Here is an 18,949-nt window from a genome sequence, read left to right on the forward strand (position 1 = left end):
TTGTTCTCAATGAGGAGAGGAAAAAAAGCCACCGTCAGACAAATCTGGTGGCGTCTCATATCCTGTGAGAATATTCGGGATACGGTAAATCCGTAGGTTTTGACCAATTTTGCTGTTACGTGCACAGGCACCTTTAGATGTAATTAACGTGTTGTAAATTTTCATATTAGTATAGCACTTTTATCCAGCCACAAATTGCGACTTACTTCCACTGACCTGTAATGGCATTCAGCTCGGACATTGAGCCTCCACTCCTTACACAATGCCCACCACTCCTCCTTCCACTGAGAAAAGCAGTAACGCAGTAGTTGAAAAGAATAATGGCGTCTACAGACCATGTGGAAATAAATATGAAAAAGCAAAATAAACACATTAGTATTTAATAGTATAATAATTGAAATACTACTTTTCCCACAATGTTGCATAAATCAATAGTACAAGTGACTATAAGAAAATGTGTAATATATCTTATGGAAGAAAAATGTCCAGTACTCTTGTTATCAGCAGTTTAACCCAGGCTAAATGTATTTCCCTTTGAAATTTCTCTTGAAACTGTACAGTACGGACCAGCTCACTAAAGGAGCAGATTATAAATGTTAATACTAGGGATGAGCGAATCTCCGTGCAGTATTGAAATAAACTTTTTGCGAATCGACTTCAGATGTTTCCTCCGAAGTCGATTCGCTCATCCCTAGTTAATACAAGTCTTTAAAGAGGTGAAGGGGAAGGAGTGAACAATAGTCGAGTGAGGCAGATCACCACCAGAAACACCAAAAAGACTGCTGCAGCTAAATAGGAAGTTTATATCTCAACACAAGTGCTTTATTCACATGCTCACATGTCAGCACTTCTCTGCGATTTCTTCCATGAACCTAGGGCTGCTTCTGACTTAGGCCTCATGCACACGACAGTATTTTTTTTTTACGGTCCGCAAAACGGGGTTCCGTTGGTCCGTGACCGTTTTTTCGTCCGTGGGTCTTCCTTGATTTTTGGTGTCCGTCTGGCCGTGCGGAGCCAAACGGATCCGTCCTGAATTACAATGCAAGTCAATGTGGACGGATCCGTTTGACGTTGACACAATATGGTGCAATTGCAAACGGATCCGTCCCCCATTGACTTTCAATGTAAAATCAGGAGTTAATATACCATAGATCTGAGTTTTCTCCAATCCGATGGTATATTTTAACTTGAAGCGTCCCCATCACCATGGGAACGCCACTATGTTAGAATATACCATCGGATTTGAGTTAGATCGTGAAACTCATATCCGACAGTATATTCTAACACAGAGGCGTTCCCATAGTGATGGGGACGCTTCAAGTCAGAATATCCTACGAACTGTGTACATGACTGCCCCCTGCTGCCTAGCAGCACCCGATCTCTTACAAGGGGCTGTGATCCGCACAATTAACCCCTCAGGTGCCGCACCTGAAGGGGTTAATTGTGCGTATCATAGCCCCCTGTAAGAGATCAGGGGGGCCAGGCAGCAGGGGGCATAACCACTCCCTAGTTTGAATATCATTGGTGGCCAGTGCGGCCCACCCCCCCTCCCTCTATTGTATTATCATTGGTGGCCAGTGTGCGCCCCCCCCGGCCCCCCCTCCCTCCCTCTATTGTATTATCATTGGTGGCCAGTGTGCGCCCCCCCTGCCTCCCTCTATTGTATTATCATTGGTGGCCAGTGTGCGCCCCCCCTCTATTGTATTATCATTGGTAGCCAGTGTGCGGCCCCCCTCCCTCTATTGTATTATCATTGGTGGCCAGTGTGCGCCCCCCCCCGGCCCCCCTCTATTGTATTATCATTGGTGGCCAGTGTGCGCCCCCCCCCCCCCTCTATTGTATTATCATTGGTGGCCAGTGTGCGCCCCCCCCGGCCCCCCCTCTATTGTATTATCATTGGTAGCCAGTGTGCGCCCCCCCCTCCCTCTATTGTATTATCATTGGTGGCCAGTGTGCACCCCCCCTCTATTGTATTATCATTGGTGGCCAGTGTGCACCCCCCCCCCTCTATGTATTAATATATTGGTGGCCAGTGTGCACCCCCCCCCTCTATTGTATTAATATCATTGGTGGCCAGTGTGCACCCCCCCCCCTCTATTGTATTAATATCATTAGAGGCCAGTTTGCGCCCCCCCTCTATTGTATTAATATCATTGGTGGCCAGTGTGCGGCCTCCCCTCTCCCCCCTCCGATCATTGGTGGCAGCGGAGAGTTCCGATCGGAGTCCCAGTTTAATCGATGGGGCTCCGATCGGTAACCATGGCAACCAGGACGCTACTGCAGTCCTGGTTGCCATGGTTACTTAGCAATATTAGAAGCATCATACTTACCTGCTGCGCTGTCTGTGACCGGCGGGAGCTCCTCCTACTGGTAAGTGACAGGTCTGTGCGGCGCATTGCTTAATGATCTGTCACTTACCAGTAGGAGGAGCTCCCGGCCGGTCACAGACAGCGCAGCAGGTAAGTTTGATGCTTCTAATATTGCTAAGTAACCATGGCAACCAGGACTGCAGTAGCGTCCTGGTTGCCATGGTTACCGATCGGAGCCCCAGCGATTAAACTGGGACTCCGATCGGAACTCTCCGCTGCCACCAATGATAGAGGGGGGGAGGGGAGGCCGCACACTGGCCACCAATGATATTAATACAATAGAGGGGGGTCCGTGAACCGTTGTCCGTCAAAAAAATAGGACAGGTCCTATTTTTTGGACGGACAGGATACACGGATCACGGAGGCGGATGACAAACGGTGCATTTTCCGAGTTTTCAACGGACCCATTGAAAGTCAATGGGTCCGCAGAAAATCACGGAAAACGGAACAACGGCCACGGGTGCACACAACGGTCGTGTGCATGAGGCCTTTAGTGTGAGAAAGTTAGGAAGCAGATTCTTCCCTACTTTCTATGTGCAGTGGATGGCAGATGGCAGATAGTCTCCTGGGATAACTGCAAACTAAAGATCTAGCATACAAAAGAGAAAACTGCTAAAAATGCCGGATACAAGTCATAGAATTACCAGAAATAGCGTTATTCCACATGTATATACTATACTACTGATAAATGCTAAGTTTGTTGAAAGGTTAGGTACTTGTTAATATAACTAAACATCGAAACTTCTCCGATATAGATATAGTCGATGAGCTGAATGATTCCATTTCTCCAAATGAGTTAGAAAATAGAAGTGATCTATTACCCTTTGTAGTTTATGCCATATTCACACCCAACAAATGTCTACAAAACGTTGCCAAAAATTAAAAGAAAGAGAAAACATTACCACATAGTGTAAGCTGGATTCTTAAAATTACAATTCACTGGTATGTAAGGCGTCTAGTGTGAAAATGTTCTACACTAAAATAAGGAAACTTTTTGTAGTGTGTGAACATAGCCTTATATGCACAAGACCCATTGTACAACCTCAATTCTAAAAAAGTTCAGACTGTGTAAAATGAAAATAAATCAGAATGCAATGGCTTGCAAATCTCATCGACCCATATTTTACTGACAATAGATCATAAAGCACATCAGATCTTGAAAGTGTAAAATTTTACCATTTCATAAAAAAATTAACTCATTTAGTACTTGATGGTAGCAACGCTTCTCAAAAAAAGCTGGGTCACGGTGATGTCTACCATTCTGAAGCGCCCCCTCTTAAAGGGGTTGTGCACCCTGTTCATATTTATATCCTCAGGATAGGTCATCAATATCTGATCCAACACCCGGAAGCCTGACGAATCAGCTGTTTGAGGAGGAGGCGGCGGCGACCCATGCAAGCACAACTTCCTCTTCATTACACTGCCCATCGTCTCCCCTGTAGGGGTGACATAGTGTGCTTACAAGTACTCACTCCATTCAAGTGAATTACACTGCACCACTGAGACTTCTGAAACGACGGGCAGTGTAATGAAGAGGAAGTAGCGCTCGTATGGAACGTCACCTCCTCCTCCTCAAACAGTTGATCGGCGGGGGTCCCAGGTGTCAGACCCTCACTGATCCGATACTGATGACCTATCGGGAGGATAGAAATCATGTTTCCTATAATAATCTTCTTATCTTTACAGTCTGCTAGGCTATATTATGTTTACCTTGCAGTAGATGGAAGGACCCTTCCAAAAGTTTTTAGTATCCAGAGGTAGAGAAACTTTCGGGCCAGATGCCTGCAGATAATTATTTGGTTAGTTGACACTTGTTACACTTTATACTTCTGAATAAAGAAGCTTTTCAAATTGACATTAGAGAAGATCACTTTTTGCATTCATTTACAGGATCCCAGTTTAATGTGAATGTGTCAGGTGATCTCTGCTGCCCTATCTGAGAGCAGGATATGATAGAGAGAGATGAGTTGAGCTTTGTGATCCACAGGATCAGAGCAGGATTTCTAAGTAAGGACTGATTCACACAACCATGGTCGGCCCGGCAAACATGATCCATGTGTTGATCGCGTCTCCTCTGAGCTAAACGGAACTGACTGCAACATAGTGATTTATGATACAGTCAGTTCCTATCTGATCACAGGTCTTTTGTACTGTACTCACAGATGATGTAGTCAGTTTGGGCCAGGGGAGTCACGGTCGGCCCGGGAAATTTTGGCAGACACATAGACCGCGTTTCCCAGGCAAACCATGGTCATGGGAATCAGTCCGAAAAAGCAAATAAATCTTGACTGGACTTCTAGGAAAGACAGTGAGAGTCCTGATAACCCCTCCCACATGATGACTGACAGCTTTCTGTGTACACACTGACATCGGGAGAGATGTCAATCACTGTGTGTGGGCGGGGTAATCAGGTCACACGTAGCTGCTGCATGACCAAGTCCCGGCCCCCGAGCTGCATGTCCCTACAGATGGCTAAGGAAAGAAATATGGGGGGCACATATCTACTGTGAAGGGGTGCAATAAGGGCATTACTACTGTGAGGGGTCACAATGTTTTAAAGTATGGGGGTCAAGAGTGCCAAAGAAAGAACTTGCCCCAGGTGCGAAACACATTAGGCACGCCGCTGTTGATTTATACTCAGAAATCCTTATCCAAATCACATAACCCTATACACAGTATCACAGATCCCATATTAGCTCTCTCTATCGTATCCTGCTCTCAGGGCAGCAGAAATCACCTGACACTTTGCACAATTTGGTTTCTGAAACCCCTGTCAATCAGCTACTATCATCAGGAGAAGCAATGCAAGTGAATGAAGACCACATATAATACACGGCTGCCGAAGATGCACTTTGCAGCAGCTCTCTAATAGAGCAACAAAATCTACCTCTATGACATGGCTTTTGTGAACGGATCTCCGCACCGACATCCTCATGGACTCGGTCTTCCATTGCCGTCAGTGCGAATAAGTACTACTGTTAATACAGCCCCGCTGATTACTTCCATAAGGATTTCCAAACCGCATCAAAAAAGGGCATGCACTTTCTTGGTGTGGTTTCTGCAACGGAATTAGCCCCAAGTGAATGTGCATAAATAAACGGGTAGATGCATGGCATGTACAACTGAAGCCAAAATCTGTGGCTCAGTCTTGGATTACTGCAGCAGAAAAATCCACTTTGTGAACACTCTTATAGCTTAAATGGCCAGGAATTGTTTAGGGGACACTAACCCTTTAAGCACTTTTCACATCGAGTGTTATTTACTATTCTGAAATATGCCCAAATTAGGGGTATTTCAGGCGCAGATGGCAGCACAACGGATAGTCGCACTACATTTTTTCCGGAAGAGTAAAAATACTCCTCTTACCATTTTTGAGGAGTAAGAAATTTGCAATAATTCAATATTATATATATATATATATATATACACACATACACACATACCTACACTTGTTCAGTTCGCATCTGTGTTGGAAACTGCGTTATCGATATAGGTGCAGGTTGCAGAGGTGGGACCCTCACCTATCGGGCAATGGGGCCATATCCTAGCGATATGCCCCCATTGTTTGTCATGAGACAACCCCTTTAAAGGGATTCGGTCACCTCTTTTTACGCCATAGAGATGCGGACGGAGCTCGACCGCGAGATTACAGTGATCTGACTTTGTGAGCAAGGAGGAGATTCCTGGATACAGGCGGTGCTGGGCTCCAGAACGGTTAGTGCAGCCCCTTGGGCTTCTTACCAGGCTGATTTACATATATATAAAATAATTTTTTACACTCAATAAAACCACTCAGAGATATGGGACAGATATATTGCAGACATGCTAGCGGCGATCTAGCCGTGCATGTCCGCATCTCTAGGGTAAAAAGAGGTGACAGAATCCCTTTAAGGGCTCATGCACATGACCGTGTGTGCCCCGTGCCCATACTGTAGCCAGGGCTGGTTTTAGACAAAGTGTGGCCCTGGCCAAAATTTTAAGTGGGGCCCCAAAAGAAATATTGCACAGACAACACATTCACACATAGCCTGCCTGCACTGATTGCGGATTACACATGGTTTTTCCATGCAGATTCTCGTGTAGAGAAACTGCAGTGTGATATAGTTCCAGCGTATAAGATTATCTTTAGGATAGGTCATCAATATTAGATCGGCTGGCGTTCTTCTCCCGGGACACCTGCCGATCAACTGTTGGGAGGCCAGTGATGTCACTGTATATCAGTCACATGGCTTAGTTGCAGTTCAGTCCCATTCAAGTGAAAGGAGATGAGCTGCATTACCAAGCATCGCTGCTGTCTAATGTATGGTTCTGTGCTTGGTAAGCTATAAAGAGACCGCTATGCTGACCGGAGCTCTGGTGAGCGCCCTGGCCTCTTCAAACAGCTAATTAGCAGGGGTGTCAGGAGTCGGATCCCCACTGATCTGATACTGATGACCTATCCTGAGGATAGACCATCCATATCAAATTCCCAGGTAAACCTTTTAACTGAAAAAAACAAGAAGCAGGTTGGAAAGACAAACATATATAGCCTTTAACCCCTTCCCGTCACATGACATACTATTATGTCACGGAAGCCACTGCATTCCCGCAATTTGACGTAATAGTACGTCATGGTGATCGGGCGGGCACCGGAGCGGTGCGCGCCCAATCACTCCAGGGGCCCGGCAGTCCCTGGTAGCTGGACCCCTGCTGTATCCGCTGGCATCGCTGTAAAAGCAGATACCGGCGGATTAACTCCTTCTATGCCGCAGTCCGCGCTGACCGCGACAAAGAAGGGGTTTGTGTCGGGTGAGGGAGCACATTGAGTCCCCGCAGAGGACGCCCAATGCCTTGCATGGCATCGGGACCTGCCTTCTACGGGTGCCCAGGAGATCCAGCCTCAGGCTGGGTCTCCTAGGCAACCTGTTCGTGTATGACTCAGTGTACATGAACAGGCAATGCATTACAATACAGGATGTATCCCCTTTTTTTTATAATTAAAAAATAAATAAAACACACACACATATATTAGGTATCGCCACGTCCGTAATGACCGGCTCTATAAATATAATCACATAATCCACTCTATCCGATAAACACCATAAATAAAAAAAAATTGAATAAAAAAGGATAGAAAAAAGGGGAACCAATTTTTGTCACCTTACATCACAAAAAGTGCAACACCAAGCTATCAAAAAGGCATATACCCCCCAAAATAGTACCAAACAGTCACCTCATCCCGCAAAAAATGAGACCTTACCGAAGACAATCGGTCAAAAAATAAAAAAGCTATGGCTCTGTTTCAAAAATGCTATAAAACTTAAATAAATAAGAAAAAGTAAACATATTAGGTATTGCCATGTCCGTAACGATCTGCACTGTAAAAAAGTCACATGAACTAATACCAGGTGAACACTGTAAAAATAAATAAATAAAAACTGCGCCAAAACAACCAATTTTTTGGTCACCTTGCCCCATAAAGTGTAATAATGAATGATCAAAAAAATCATATGTACCCAAAAATGGTACCAATAAAAACATCAACTCTTCCTGCAAAAAACGAGCCCCTGCACAAGACGATCGGCAGAAAAAATAAAATAAAAATAAAAAAAATAGGGCATTCAGAAAATGGAGATACAAAAACCACATTTTTGTTTTCAAAAATGCTTTATGTAAAAACTGAAACAATCATCATAGAAAGTAAACAACCTGCTCTATAAAAATAGCGCATGATCTAACCTGTCAGATGAATGTTGTTAAAAATAATTAATAAATACGGTGCCAAAACATCAATTTTTTTGGTTACCTTGCCTCACAAAAAACGTAATATAGAGCAATAAATAAATCATATGTACCCCAAAATAGTACCAATAAAACTGGCACCTTATCCCGTAGTTTCCAAAATGTGGTCACTTTTTTGAGTTTCTACTGTAGGGGTGCATCAGGGGGGCTTCAAATAGGACATGATAGCAGTAACAAACAAAGAAATCCCTCAGGGGAGTTGCTACGCCGCTTGTTTAGTTTCCCCTGAAGACGCCGACAGGCTCGGCGAAACATGTAGGGACACAGGTTTAGAGTTTTAGGTAGGAGTTAGTCAGGGGGCTCATTTGATCAATTCTCTGGAGTAAGAGATTGTTTATTATAAAACACCAGGATATTTTGGTACAAGAGGCACTGGCAGTGTATAAATAGATGTGGCCATTGACCCTGAAATCACTAACTCCTAAGTTTTAAATATTGCTCCCAAGTAATATGTGTTTTTTAAAAATTTGGCAATAAAATTGAGTTTTAAGTTTAGCAGTCAGAGGAGCTGCAAAAAATAAGCCTGGTCCATGTGACCCTTAAAAATATTCAAATAGGACATGGCATCTAAAAACCAGTTCAGCTAAGGGCTCTTTCACACCTGCGTTCTTGTCTTCCGGCATAGAGTTCCGTCGTCGGGGCTCTATGCCGGAAGAATCCTGATCAGGATTATCCTAATGCATTCTGAATGGAGAGAAATCCGTTCAGGATGCATCAGGATGTCTTCAGTTCCGGAACGGAACGTTTTTTGGCCAAAGAAAATACCGCAGCATGCTGCGCTTTTTGCTCCGGCCAAAAATCCTGAACACTTGCCGCAAGGCCGGATCCGGAATTAATGCCCATTGAAAGGCATTAATCCGGATCCGGCCTTAAGCTAAACGTCGCTTCGGCACATTACCGGATCCGACGTTTAGCTTTTTCTGAATGGTTACCATGGCTGCAAGGACTCTAAAGTCCTGGCAGCCATGGTAAAGTGTAGAGGGGAGCGGGGGGGCAGTATACTTACCGTCCGTGCGGCTCCCCGTGCGCTCCAGAGTGACGTCAGGGCGCCCCACGCGCATGGATGACGTGATCACATGGATCACGTCATCCATGCGCATGGGGCGCTCTGACGTCATTCTGGAGCGCCCCCGGGAGCCGCACGGACTGTAAGTATACTGCTCCCCCGCTCCCCACTACTACTATGGCAGCCAGGACTTTAATAGCGTCCTGGCTGCCATAGTAACACTGAACGCATTTTGAAGACGGATCCGTCTTCAAATGCTTTCAGTTCACTTGCGTTTTTCCGGATCCGGCGGGCACCTCCGGCAAATGGAGTGCACGACGGATCCGGACAACGCAAGTGTGAAAGAGCCCTAAGACTACTTTCACACTTGCGGCAAAGGAATCTGGCAGGCAGTTCCGTTGCCAAAACTGCCTGCCGGATCCGTAAAAAGGTATGCCAACTGATGGCATTCGTAAGACTGATCAGGATCCATAAATAAATTTAAAAAAAACTAAAAGCTAAATACTCACCTATGTCCAGGCGTGCAATGGCAGGTGCACCACACACTTCACTGTGCTGCATCCCGTCATTACGCACGCCTGTGCCGGGATTTCACTCCTGAAGCCTATTGCGGTGATTGGCGGCGGGGCAGGGAACTATGCCCTCCCGTGCCCCGCCGCAGTATGTGGGCGTTCTGGTCGGTGCTTGGCCCGGGGCTGTCGACCCGGAGGCACGGATCGGATACTCGCGGAATCACTCCGAAGCACTTCCGTCGGATTTCAGTCCATGCCTCTGCACCACAAAAATATAGAACATGTCCTGATTTTTTGCAGTGTGTACTGTCTCTTGCAGATCACAGACTCATTCAAGTGAATGGATCCGCAAGCGGCGTGCACCCAGACCGCTAATGACGAGGTCCGTGCACCTAGAATGAAACCTACACCAGCTGATAAGTGCCATAGATTTCAGTCAACATTTACTACAGAAACCAGGTATATGTCTACACACCATACCCTGTTTAAAAAGCAGCGAGGGGGGCATAAATACGCAATTTGCACAAATATTTTTTTATGTCATTTAAAAAGTTCCAGAGCACCAGTAGGACACAGAGCGATGAGATAATAAGCTTTCAGCTGCACGGTGTGAATTCTGCCTTAACATGGCTAGCTCACCGGATGCGCAGCTCCTTCAGCCTCCCGCCGCGGTTCCAGGTGTAGTTCACTCGGTACGGTCCCGGGCGGCTGCTCTTACCTGGCCTCATGTTCCCAGGGGCTCTAAGGGCCACAGTTGGAGCTCTGGGAGGCAGTTTGGCTGTGGCAGCCTTATGTGCGCCCTGCCTGCAAGAAACAACCAGGGAATAACCACAGGACCTTCTCCACATACAGGTGGGCACTGCTGGCACTTACTGCCCACATACCTGCCGCGGTGCGGGCGCTCCATCCCTCCAGTTCCGGCAGCTCTCCACACACTTCAACATCCGCGCTACACTTCCCGCTCGTTGTCTTGGTCACAAGACGCCTGAAATGCCAGAATGCTGTACAGCGCCATCTGCCGACACCGCGAGGAAGCACAGGGAGCTTGCAATGAATGAACGGTGAGGAAAGGCAATAGGCGCTGAAGAGATAGGATAGATATTAGATAGGATGGATTATGGATAGGATAGATATTAGATAGGATGGATTATGGATAGGATAGATATTAGATAGGATAGACAGATAGAATTACTATTATTATATTAATGTTAACTGGAGCAGTATGACTACACAGGCATCTGTGTTGACTTTTGACTTCTCTGTTATCCAGTTCCATAAACAAACATAAAAATGGAATGGTTTTAACCCCCATTCGTTTGAATGGGTGCCTTTGCGTACCAGTTATTGCTCAGTGAAAATTCTAATAAAGATGTTCTCCAGAACTCCGTAAAACCTTGTATTTTATTTCATTTTATATATAAAAAAATAATAATCTCAAACATGGTAAAAAAAAAAAAAGACAGCGAGTCACATGTATTTTCCATGTCACGGCAGTGTGGGAGCAAGGACAGGTACAGGTACTGATGGGGCCATGTCTAGGACCTTCATATAGTGGCAGAATAGGGGGGCTTCTGATCCCTTGGTGACCAGGGTTGCCAACTGTCCAGAAATTTCTGGACAGTCAGTAAAAAGAGGTGACTTTTTTCCTGTGTCCGTGATAAAAATTAGACGCGTCTGCGATTTTTTTTGGAGGCTGGTGGTATTTGAGTAGATTATTTTGGTGGTAATTATTATCATCATTTTACAGCTCACAGTTAATGCTGGTAATGAGTTTTTATCAGTATATTGAGCTATAGACATGTATTACTTATAATCTTTATCATTCATTATGGTTTTTCAATTTTTCCATAAAAAATATTGTCTGTCTGTGATTTTGGGATAAGTTGCCCAGAAAAATTATGGTTGTCAACCCTGTTGGGGACACTCCAGAAAGGGGTAGATGAGGTGAGTGAGTATTTAGGCTGTCTGTGTACTCAAACACTTGCTATATCAGTAGACCACCATGGCAACTACATCTTCTGCTTCCGACTCCATCCACTGTTTAGTTTCCGGCAACTGAGGCTTTCAAAAACAGCTGACCGGTGGGGTACCAGATGTCGGACCCCCACTAATCTGATATTGATGACCTATCTAGAGGATAGATCATCAATATCTAAAAGCTGGAGAGCCAATGGAGTGCCCAACGGTCCGTAATATGCGCACGGACCCTTAAAGATATATGCCACCAATGTCTCAGATGAGACACAACCCCTTTAATATTGAATTTCAAAATTTTCATGTCTAGAAACCCTTTAGACACTTATGTGAATACAAATAATTACATTTTGGAAAAACCTCTGTCCCAGTTTCCAGATGTCCTCCCATGGATGAAGGGCTAGTAAAGCTGAGTGGCCCTACGTTCCACAGGAATTCCATCTAGAAAACACTCTCACACTTGCTCAGGGCTAATACGACCCTATAATATTAATCATAGAGGTGTTTGCTACAAATTCCAGTAGTCGTTTTTTTTTTATTTCTTCCTTGAAACAATTCCACTTAATATGAAGTGACAAGTGTGGACAGTGAAAAACCAGAACAACGAGCTCAATGTGAAGAATGACGCCGTGACGGGGGATCCCTCAGGAGCGCACTTCTAAATAAACATGCTAAAGTGTTGGATCATCGAGCTGAGGCCTCAGAGGGCCACGGATTATTTTACTTCTCCATTTTTTTATGGCAAAATCATTCATTCACAATCCTCTACCATTATTAATAAATGGCGGTATTCACCCTTCAGGTCCGATAAATGAGAAGACGCATTGACCTCAGCTTCCATGTAAACGAAATAACACTCACATAAAATACAGTGGAGAGAGATGCACTTTCTGAAGTGTGAAGTGGGGAGAAGGTGACCCCAATAAGTGGCAATGTAGAAAGTGGAGCCAGCAGGCAGACGTTTGATATTGCATAAATGTCTCAGATGGTATTAACCCTTTAATGGGAACCTGTCACCATGGCCGCTAGCACATCCGCAATATCCAGTCCCCATAGCTCTATGTGCTTTTATTGTGGAAAAAAAACCTATTTGATACATATGCAAATTACCCTGAGATGAGTCCTGTCCCTGACTCATCTCACGTACAGGACTCATCTGAGGATAATTTGCATATGTATCAAATAGTTTTTTTTTACACAATAAAAGCACACAGAGCTATGGGGACTGGGTATATCGGATGTGCTAGCGGCCATCTAGCAACCCATGTCCTCAGCTCTATACCCAAAATCCCGGTGACAGGTTCCCTTTAAGTTACTAGTTCAGTCTGACAATGCAGCCATAAGACAAGAACAGGTTGTGCATCCCTGGTCTAAGAGATCAATTTTTTTTGGTTTCTGTTCTTCTGATGGAGCAGAATAGCAGAAGAGTCAACACAGATGTGACCTCAGCCTTAGGCCTCTTTCACACGACCGTATGGCTTTTTCAGTGTTTTGCGGTCCGTTTTAAACGGATCCGTTGTTCCATTTTTTGTTTCCGCTGTGTTTCCGTTTCCGTTCCGTTTTTCCGTATGGCATATACAGTATACAGTAATTTCATAGAAAAAATTGGGCTGGGTATAACATTTTCAATAGATGGTTCCGCAAAAAACGGAACGGATACGGAAGACATACGGATGCATTTCTGTATGCATTCCGGTTTTTTGGCGGACCCATAGACTTTATTGGAGCCACGGAACGTGATTTGCGGCCAAATATAGGACATGTTCTATCTTTCAACGGAACGGAAAAACGTAAATATGGAAACGGAATGCATACGGAGTACATTCAGTTTTTTTTGCGGAACCATTGAAATGAATGGTTCCGTATACGGACCGTATACGGAACGCAAAAAACGGCCTGCAAAACGAAAAAAAAAAAGCGGTCGTGTGAAAGAGGCCTTACCCATAGTGACAACGGTCAGTGATTTGCTCTCCCTATGGCCTGGACTACAGAGAAACTTTTCATAGTGCAATTAAGCTACAGCCCCAGTCCAAAGGAATACATTGGGGCACATTAACCAAAGTGATTTGGTGCCAGTTTTGGAGATATTTGTGCCTGTTGCGCCTATTTTGAGTTTTAAAACCGAATGTGAAGTTTTGCGCCTAATTTACATCCTATTTATGTAGATGCGCCTTCTTTTGTGCCAGATTTAGGGCTCTTTCACACAAGCGGGAATCAAGCTCCGTGTGAGAGAGATCGTGTGGTCTGTACTACAGAAGCGCACGGCATTATCATGATTGATAATGCTGGGTGACCCTTTTGTTATGGAATCATACTGACAGCTTTATGTCACTATGAGGGCTCAAGCACACAAACATTTTTTGCGTTCCGTATACGGGCCGTATTTTGATTCCGTATACGGTCCGTTGATCGCCACCATTTGCCTACTTTCATGGAGACGTGCGCCAAAATTCTGCACATACTATGTAGACCAGTTTTAGTGAATATGAATCTGTCTCATAAGAAAATTACCACTAAAGGTCAGACTTAAACCAAAAAAGACAAACTAGATTTATTAAGGCCTCTTTCACACGGGCGTTGCGGGAAAAGGTGCGGGTGCGTTGCGGGAACATGCACGATTTTTCCGCGCGAATGCAAAACATTGTAATGCGTTTTGCACGCGCATGAGAAAAATCGGCATGTTTGGTACCCAAACCCGAACTTCTTCACAGAAGTTCGGGCTTGGGATCGGTGTTCTGTAGATTGTATTATTTTCCTTTATAACATGGTTATAAGGGAAAATAATAGCATTCTGAATACAGAATGCATAGTACAATAGCGCTGGAGGGGTTAAACATTTTTAAAAATAATTTAACTCACCTTAATCCACTTGATCGCGCAGCCTGTCATCTCTTCTGTCTTCATCTTAGCTGTGTGCAGGAAAAGGACCTGTGGTGACGTCACTCCGGTCATCACATGGTCCGTCACATGATCTTTTACCATGGTGATGGGATCATGTGATGGATCATGTGATGACCGGAGTGATGTCACCACAGGTCCTTTTCCTGCACACAGCTAAGATGAAGACAGAAGAGATGACGGGCTGCGCGATCAAGTGGATTAAGGTGAGTTAAATTATTTTTAAAAAAAATTAACCCCTCCAGCGCTATTGTACTATGCTTTCTGTATTCAGAATGCTATTATTTTCCCTTATAACCATGTTATAAGGGAAAATAATAATTATCTGGTCTCCATCCCGATCGTCTCCTAGCAACCGTGCGTGAAAATTGCACCGCATCCGCACTTGCTTGCGGATGCTTGCGATTTTCACGCAGCCCCATTCACTTCTATGGGGCCTGCGTTGCGTGAAAAAACGCACAAAATAGAGCTTGCTGCGATTTTCACACAACGCACAAGTGATGCGTGAAAATCACCGCTCATGTGAACAGCCCCATAGAAATGAATGGGTCCTGATTCAGTGCGGGTGCAATGTGTTCAACTCACGCATTGCACCCGTGCGGAAAACTCGCCCGTGTGAAAGGGGCCTAGGAGATAATAAATGAGGTGCAAATTGAAGACAGAATTTGCCAATATGCCTGTTTTTTTTTTTTTTAATCCATAAAAAATAGGCGAACATAGTAAATGTGCCCCATTGTGTTAACACTTTGCAGATGCACAGCATAAGAGGTTTGGGCAAAACACAAACCTCAACCCAGCGCCATGGTTTTCAATTTGGCTATAGCCAAAAGCAATTACATTGCCAATGGCCACGGTAGTAAGGCTAGGGTTACACGGTGCCATTTATTTATTTTTTTACTGATAATCAATGTTGCCGCGCTGTGACATGCTGCCACTACGATGCAACAATTGCACTACCTGTGAAGGCACCCTACACCAGACGTGAGAATGATGATGTTCTCACTGCCTGGACCTGTCAATCAAAGTAAAGAGGGAGCGTCAGTTGCAGAGAGAGCTGAACCTCTAGGTGTAATGACAACGCCCCCGTTGCTCCTAGAGGCTAATTTGCATATATTAAAACATTATTTTTTTTTCAGCAATTCAGGCGTGAACATGGGACCAACACAGATGTCTTCAGCTGCCAAGTGCACATGTAACAGGTCAGCCAGTTTCATAGGTACAAATCTGCTGACCGATGCCCTTTAATTGTTGGCTTGCTTGTTGCTATGTAATATGTTGGCGCCATATAAATATTATCATCAATTGTAGTATTGTAAATGGCTCTAAGCTGAAAAATGATAAAATGTGCTGCGTGGATCAGTAACAGAAGCCTAAGGCCCCTTTCACACGGGCGAGTTTTCCGCGCGGGTGCAATGCGTGACGTGAATGCATAGCACCCGCACTGAATCCTGACCCATTCATTTTAATGGGTCTGTGTACATGAGCGGTGATTTTCATGCATCACTTGTGCGTTGCGTGAAAATCACAGCATGTTCTATAGTCTGCGTTTTTGGCGCAACGCAGGCCCCGTAGAAGTGAATGGGGCTGCGTAAAAAAACGCATTGCATCTGCAAGAAAGTGCGGATGCAATGCGATTTTCACAGATGGTTGCTAAGGAGATGATGTGAATAAATAGGGATAAGCCCCGGGTCCCTATTAAAGTCCATTTACTTAATTATTTTTTTCACTATAACATGGTTATAATGGAAAATAATAGCATTCTTTAATACAGAATGCTAAGTAAAATGTCCATTGAGGGTTAAAAAATAATAAAAAAATTACTCACCTCATCCACTTGATCGCGCAGCCGGGATCCTCTTCTCTCTTCTTTCTGCAGGACCTGCGCTGACGTCATCGCGCTCACCATGTGGTGAGGTCAGGGCAGGTCCTGCTGAATGAAGATGGAAGGTTCTTCTCATTAGGACGGCACTGTTGAGTCGGTCTTCATTGATAATGGCTGCATGGTTTTGTGGGTGCAAAGCAATTTAGGCCTCATGCACACGACCGTTGTTGTGTTCCGTTCCACAAAATGGGGTTCCGTTGTTCCGTGATCCGTTTCCGTTTCAGTGTGTCTTCCTTTATTTTTGGAGGATCACCAGGATCACCTGGAGGATGTCTAAGACAGGTTTGCCATGCAAATGATCGGAAAAAAACGGACGCGGGCACGGATGACAATCTTGTGGGCCTCCATGTTTTTCAGCGGTCCCATTGACTTGAATGGGTCCGCAAACCGTTTTCCGCTTAAATAATAGGACAGGTTATATTTTTTTGACGGACTGGAACCACGGATCACGGAAGCGGATGGCAAACGGTGCATTAGTCGAGTTTTCAACGGACCCATTGAAAGTCAATGGGTCCGCAGAAAATCACGAAAAACGGCACAACGGACACGGAATAAAACAACGGTTGTGTGCATGAGGCCTTAGACTGACTCAACAGTGCCGTCCTAATTAGTTAATTTGAGCCCGCTGTGATTCATACAGCCACGAGGGACTCGGCCGCACTGTGACCACAGGGAAAACACAGCTCAGCCATACCCTACAGTTGGCCCTATGGGCTGTAGTAGGCTCTGATTAAGCTAAAGAGACCGCACTGTTCAGTGGGTATTGCTAATGGTCGTGCAGGCATTAACGATACAGCCTGACCAAACTGCAGTCTCAGTATAATTAGCACCCAGTGCAGCCCATATGGTCAGGCAGTACTCGAACACAGCACGGCGTACTTTTAGGCTAGGTCTACACTGCGACAGTCGCAGAAAAATCCATCTTGAATGTTTTTTTTGCGACTGTCGTGTCGCAGTCGCAGTGCAACACCATAGACTACCATTATAAAAATTGTTGTGCAACATTAATGTCGCAGTGTAGACCTAGCCTTAGGCTACGGCCACATGGTCAGGATTCTGTATGCAGTCAGATATGACTTTAATTTTTTAATTTACTTCCAGCTTTGTCTTCCAAAACTGCATGAAGAAACCTGACCGTGAGGCCATACCCTTAGGGGTTATACAATTGTCATTCACACTTCATGAATAGAATCCTGATAATAACCCAATAAGCACACAAACTACTGAGCCTCCACCATTGGCCAGCAGGGGGCGCTATGTTACGGAGCAAGCTGGAATTACTTCAGGTAATTTATGCATTGCATTATTACACAAGAGCTTTGCTTAGGGTACTTTTCACACTTGCCAGAACTGCCTGCCGTACCTGGAAATCCATATGCAAACGGATATCATTTGTTTCCAGATCCATCTAACAAATGCATTAAAATCCGTTTCTCCAGTGTCATCCGGAAAAACAGATCCGGTATTTTTTTTTTTTTCAGGCTCCGTCAATGCGGCAATTTCCTGAACACTTGGTACTGGATCCGGCATTAATACATTTCAATGGAAATTAATGCCGGATTCGGCAAGTGTTCCGGAATTTTGGCTGGAGAAAATACCGCAGTATTCTCTATGGGGACGGTATGTGCTCTTCGCATCCGCATTTCCGGAGTGCGCCGCCAATCTTCCGGTCCACGGATCCGGATAAAAAATAGAACATGTCCTATTCTTGTCCGCAATTGCAGACAAGAATAGGCAGTTCTATGGGGGTGCCGGCCGGTGTATTGCGTATCCGCAATGCACTACAGACATGTGAATGGACCCTAAAGGGACTGAACGGAAGACATCCTGAACGGATTGCTCTCCATTCAGAATGCATTAGGATAAAACTGATGCAGTTTTTTTTCCCGCTATTGAGCTCCTAGGACGTAACTCAATACCGGAAAACTTTAAAGAGGTATTATCAACACGCCGTTTCATACTTACTTGCTCCCGGCGCGCTGTCCACTTCCTGGTTTCGGCACTCGGTGGGCTCCATCTTGATTGAAGTCTTCTCCCGGCCGTGGCGCGCACTGGATTGAACGCGCACGCCGAGGCCGCGCATGCACCCTGGTGACTTCTTCCTGGCAATTATACTATACTGGCCAGGAAGAAATTACCATAGCGCGTGCGCTTTCGGGACTGCGCGCGGCCGGCCGGGAGAAGAAGTCGTCTGCGCAAGCGTGGCCACCGCGATTCCTGAGAAGAGCGGTGGCCGTAACCAGGGGAGACGGAAGACAACAGTCAGGTAAGTATATGTTTATTTTTTTCTAACGGGTGGGAATGAGTTAATTAAATATATTTAGAAAAATGATCACTGTTAAATCATTAACAAATTTAACAGTGATCATTAAGATGAGAATACCCCTTTAACGCTAGTGTAAAAGTACCCTCTCTGTACCATCGTTCCCTCACTTTCGCTTTACTACGCAGCATCACGTGATCAGCTGTTTCCCCTCTAGTTAATCGGCACGCCCCGTGTTTGTCATCGAGTGACGTTTGACGTACG

General features: G+C 45.0%; 1 protein-coding gene across 5 annotated transcripts in view; it reads right to left on the bottom strand.

The window, feature by feature from the left end:
• SFI1 (SFI1 centrin binding protein) overlaps positions 1–10,665 on the bottom strand; it is an 87,400-nt gene extending 76,735 nt beyond the window's left edge. For all 5 annotated transcript variants that reach the window (XR_005776176.1, XM_040416449.1, XM_040416448.1 and 2 more), the window contains exons 1-4: positions 10,553–10,665; positions 10,308–10,472; positions 4,080–4,151; positions 217–327 (exon numbers count right to left, since the gene is read on the bottom strand). Coding sequence is in view for 4 of the 5 variants with exons in the window: in XM_040416449.1 (XP_040272383.1) it covers positions 217–327; positions 4,080–4,151; positions 10,308–10,472; positions 10,553–10,575 (371 nt within the window). In the remaining variant the exon portion in view is untranslated. The remainder of the gene's footprint in view (positions 1–216; positions 328–4,079; positions 4,152–10,307; positions 10,473–10,552) is intronic.
• Positions 10,666–18,949: the final 8,284 nt, after the last annotated feature.

Source organism: Bufo bufo, chromosome 2 (assembly GCF_905171765.1).
Source record: "Bufo bufo chromosome 2, aBufBuf1.1, whole genome shotgun sequence".
Taxonomy (NCBI): Eukaryota; Metazoa; Chordata; class Amphibia; order Anura; family Bufonidae; genus Bufo; species Bufo bufo.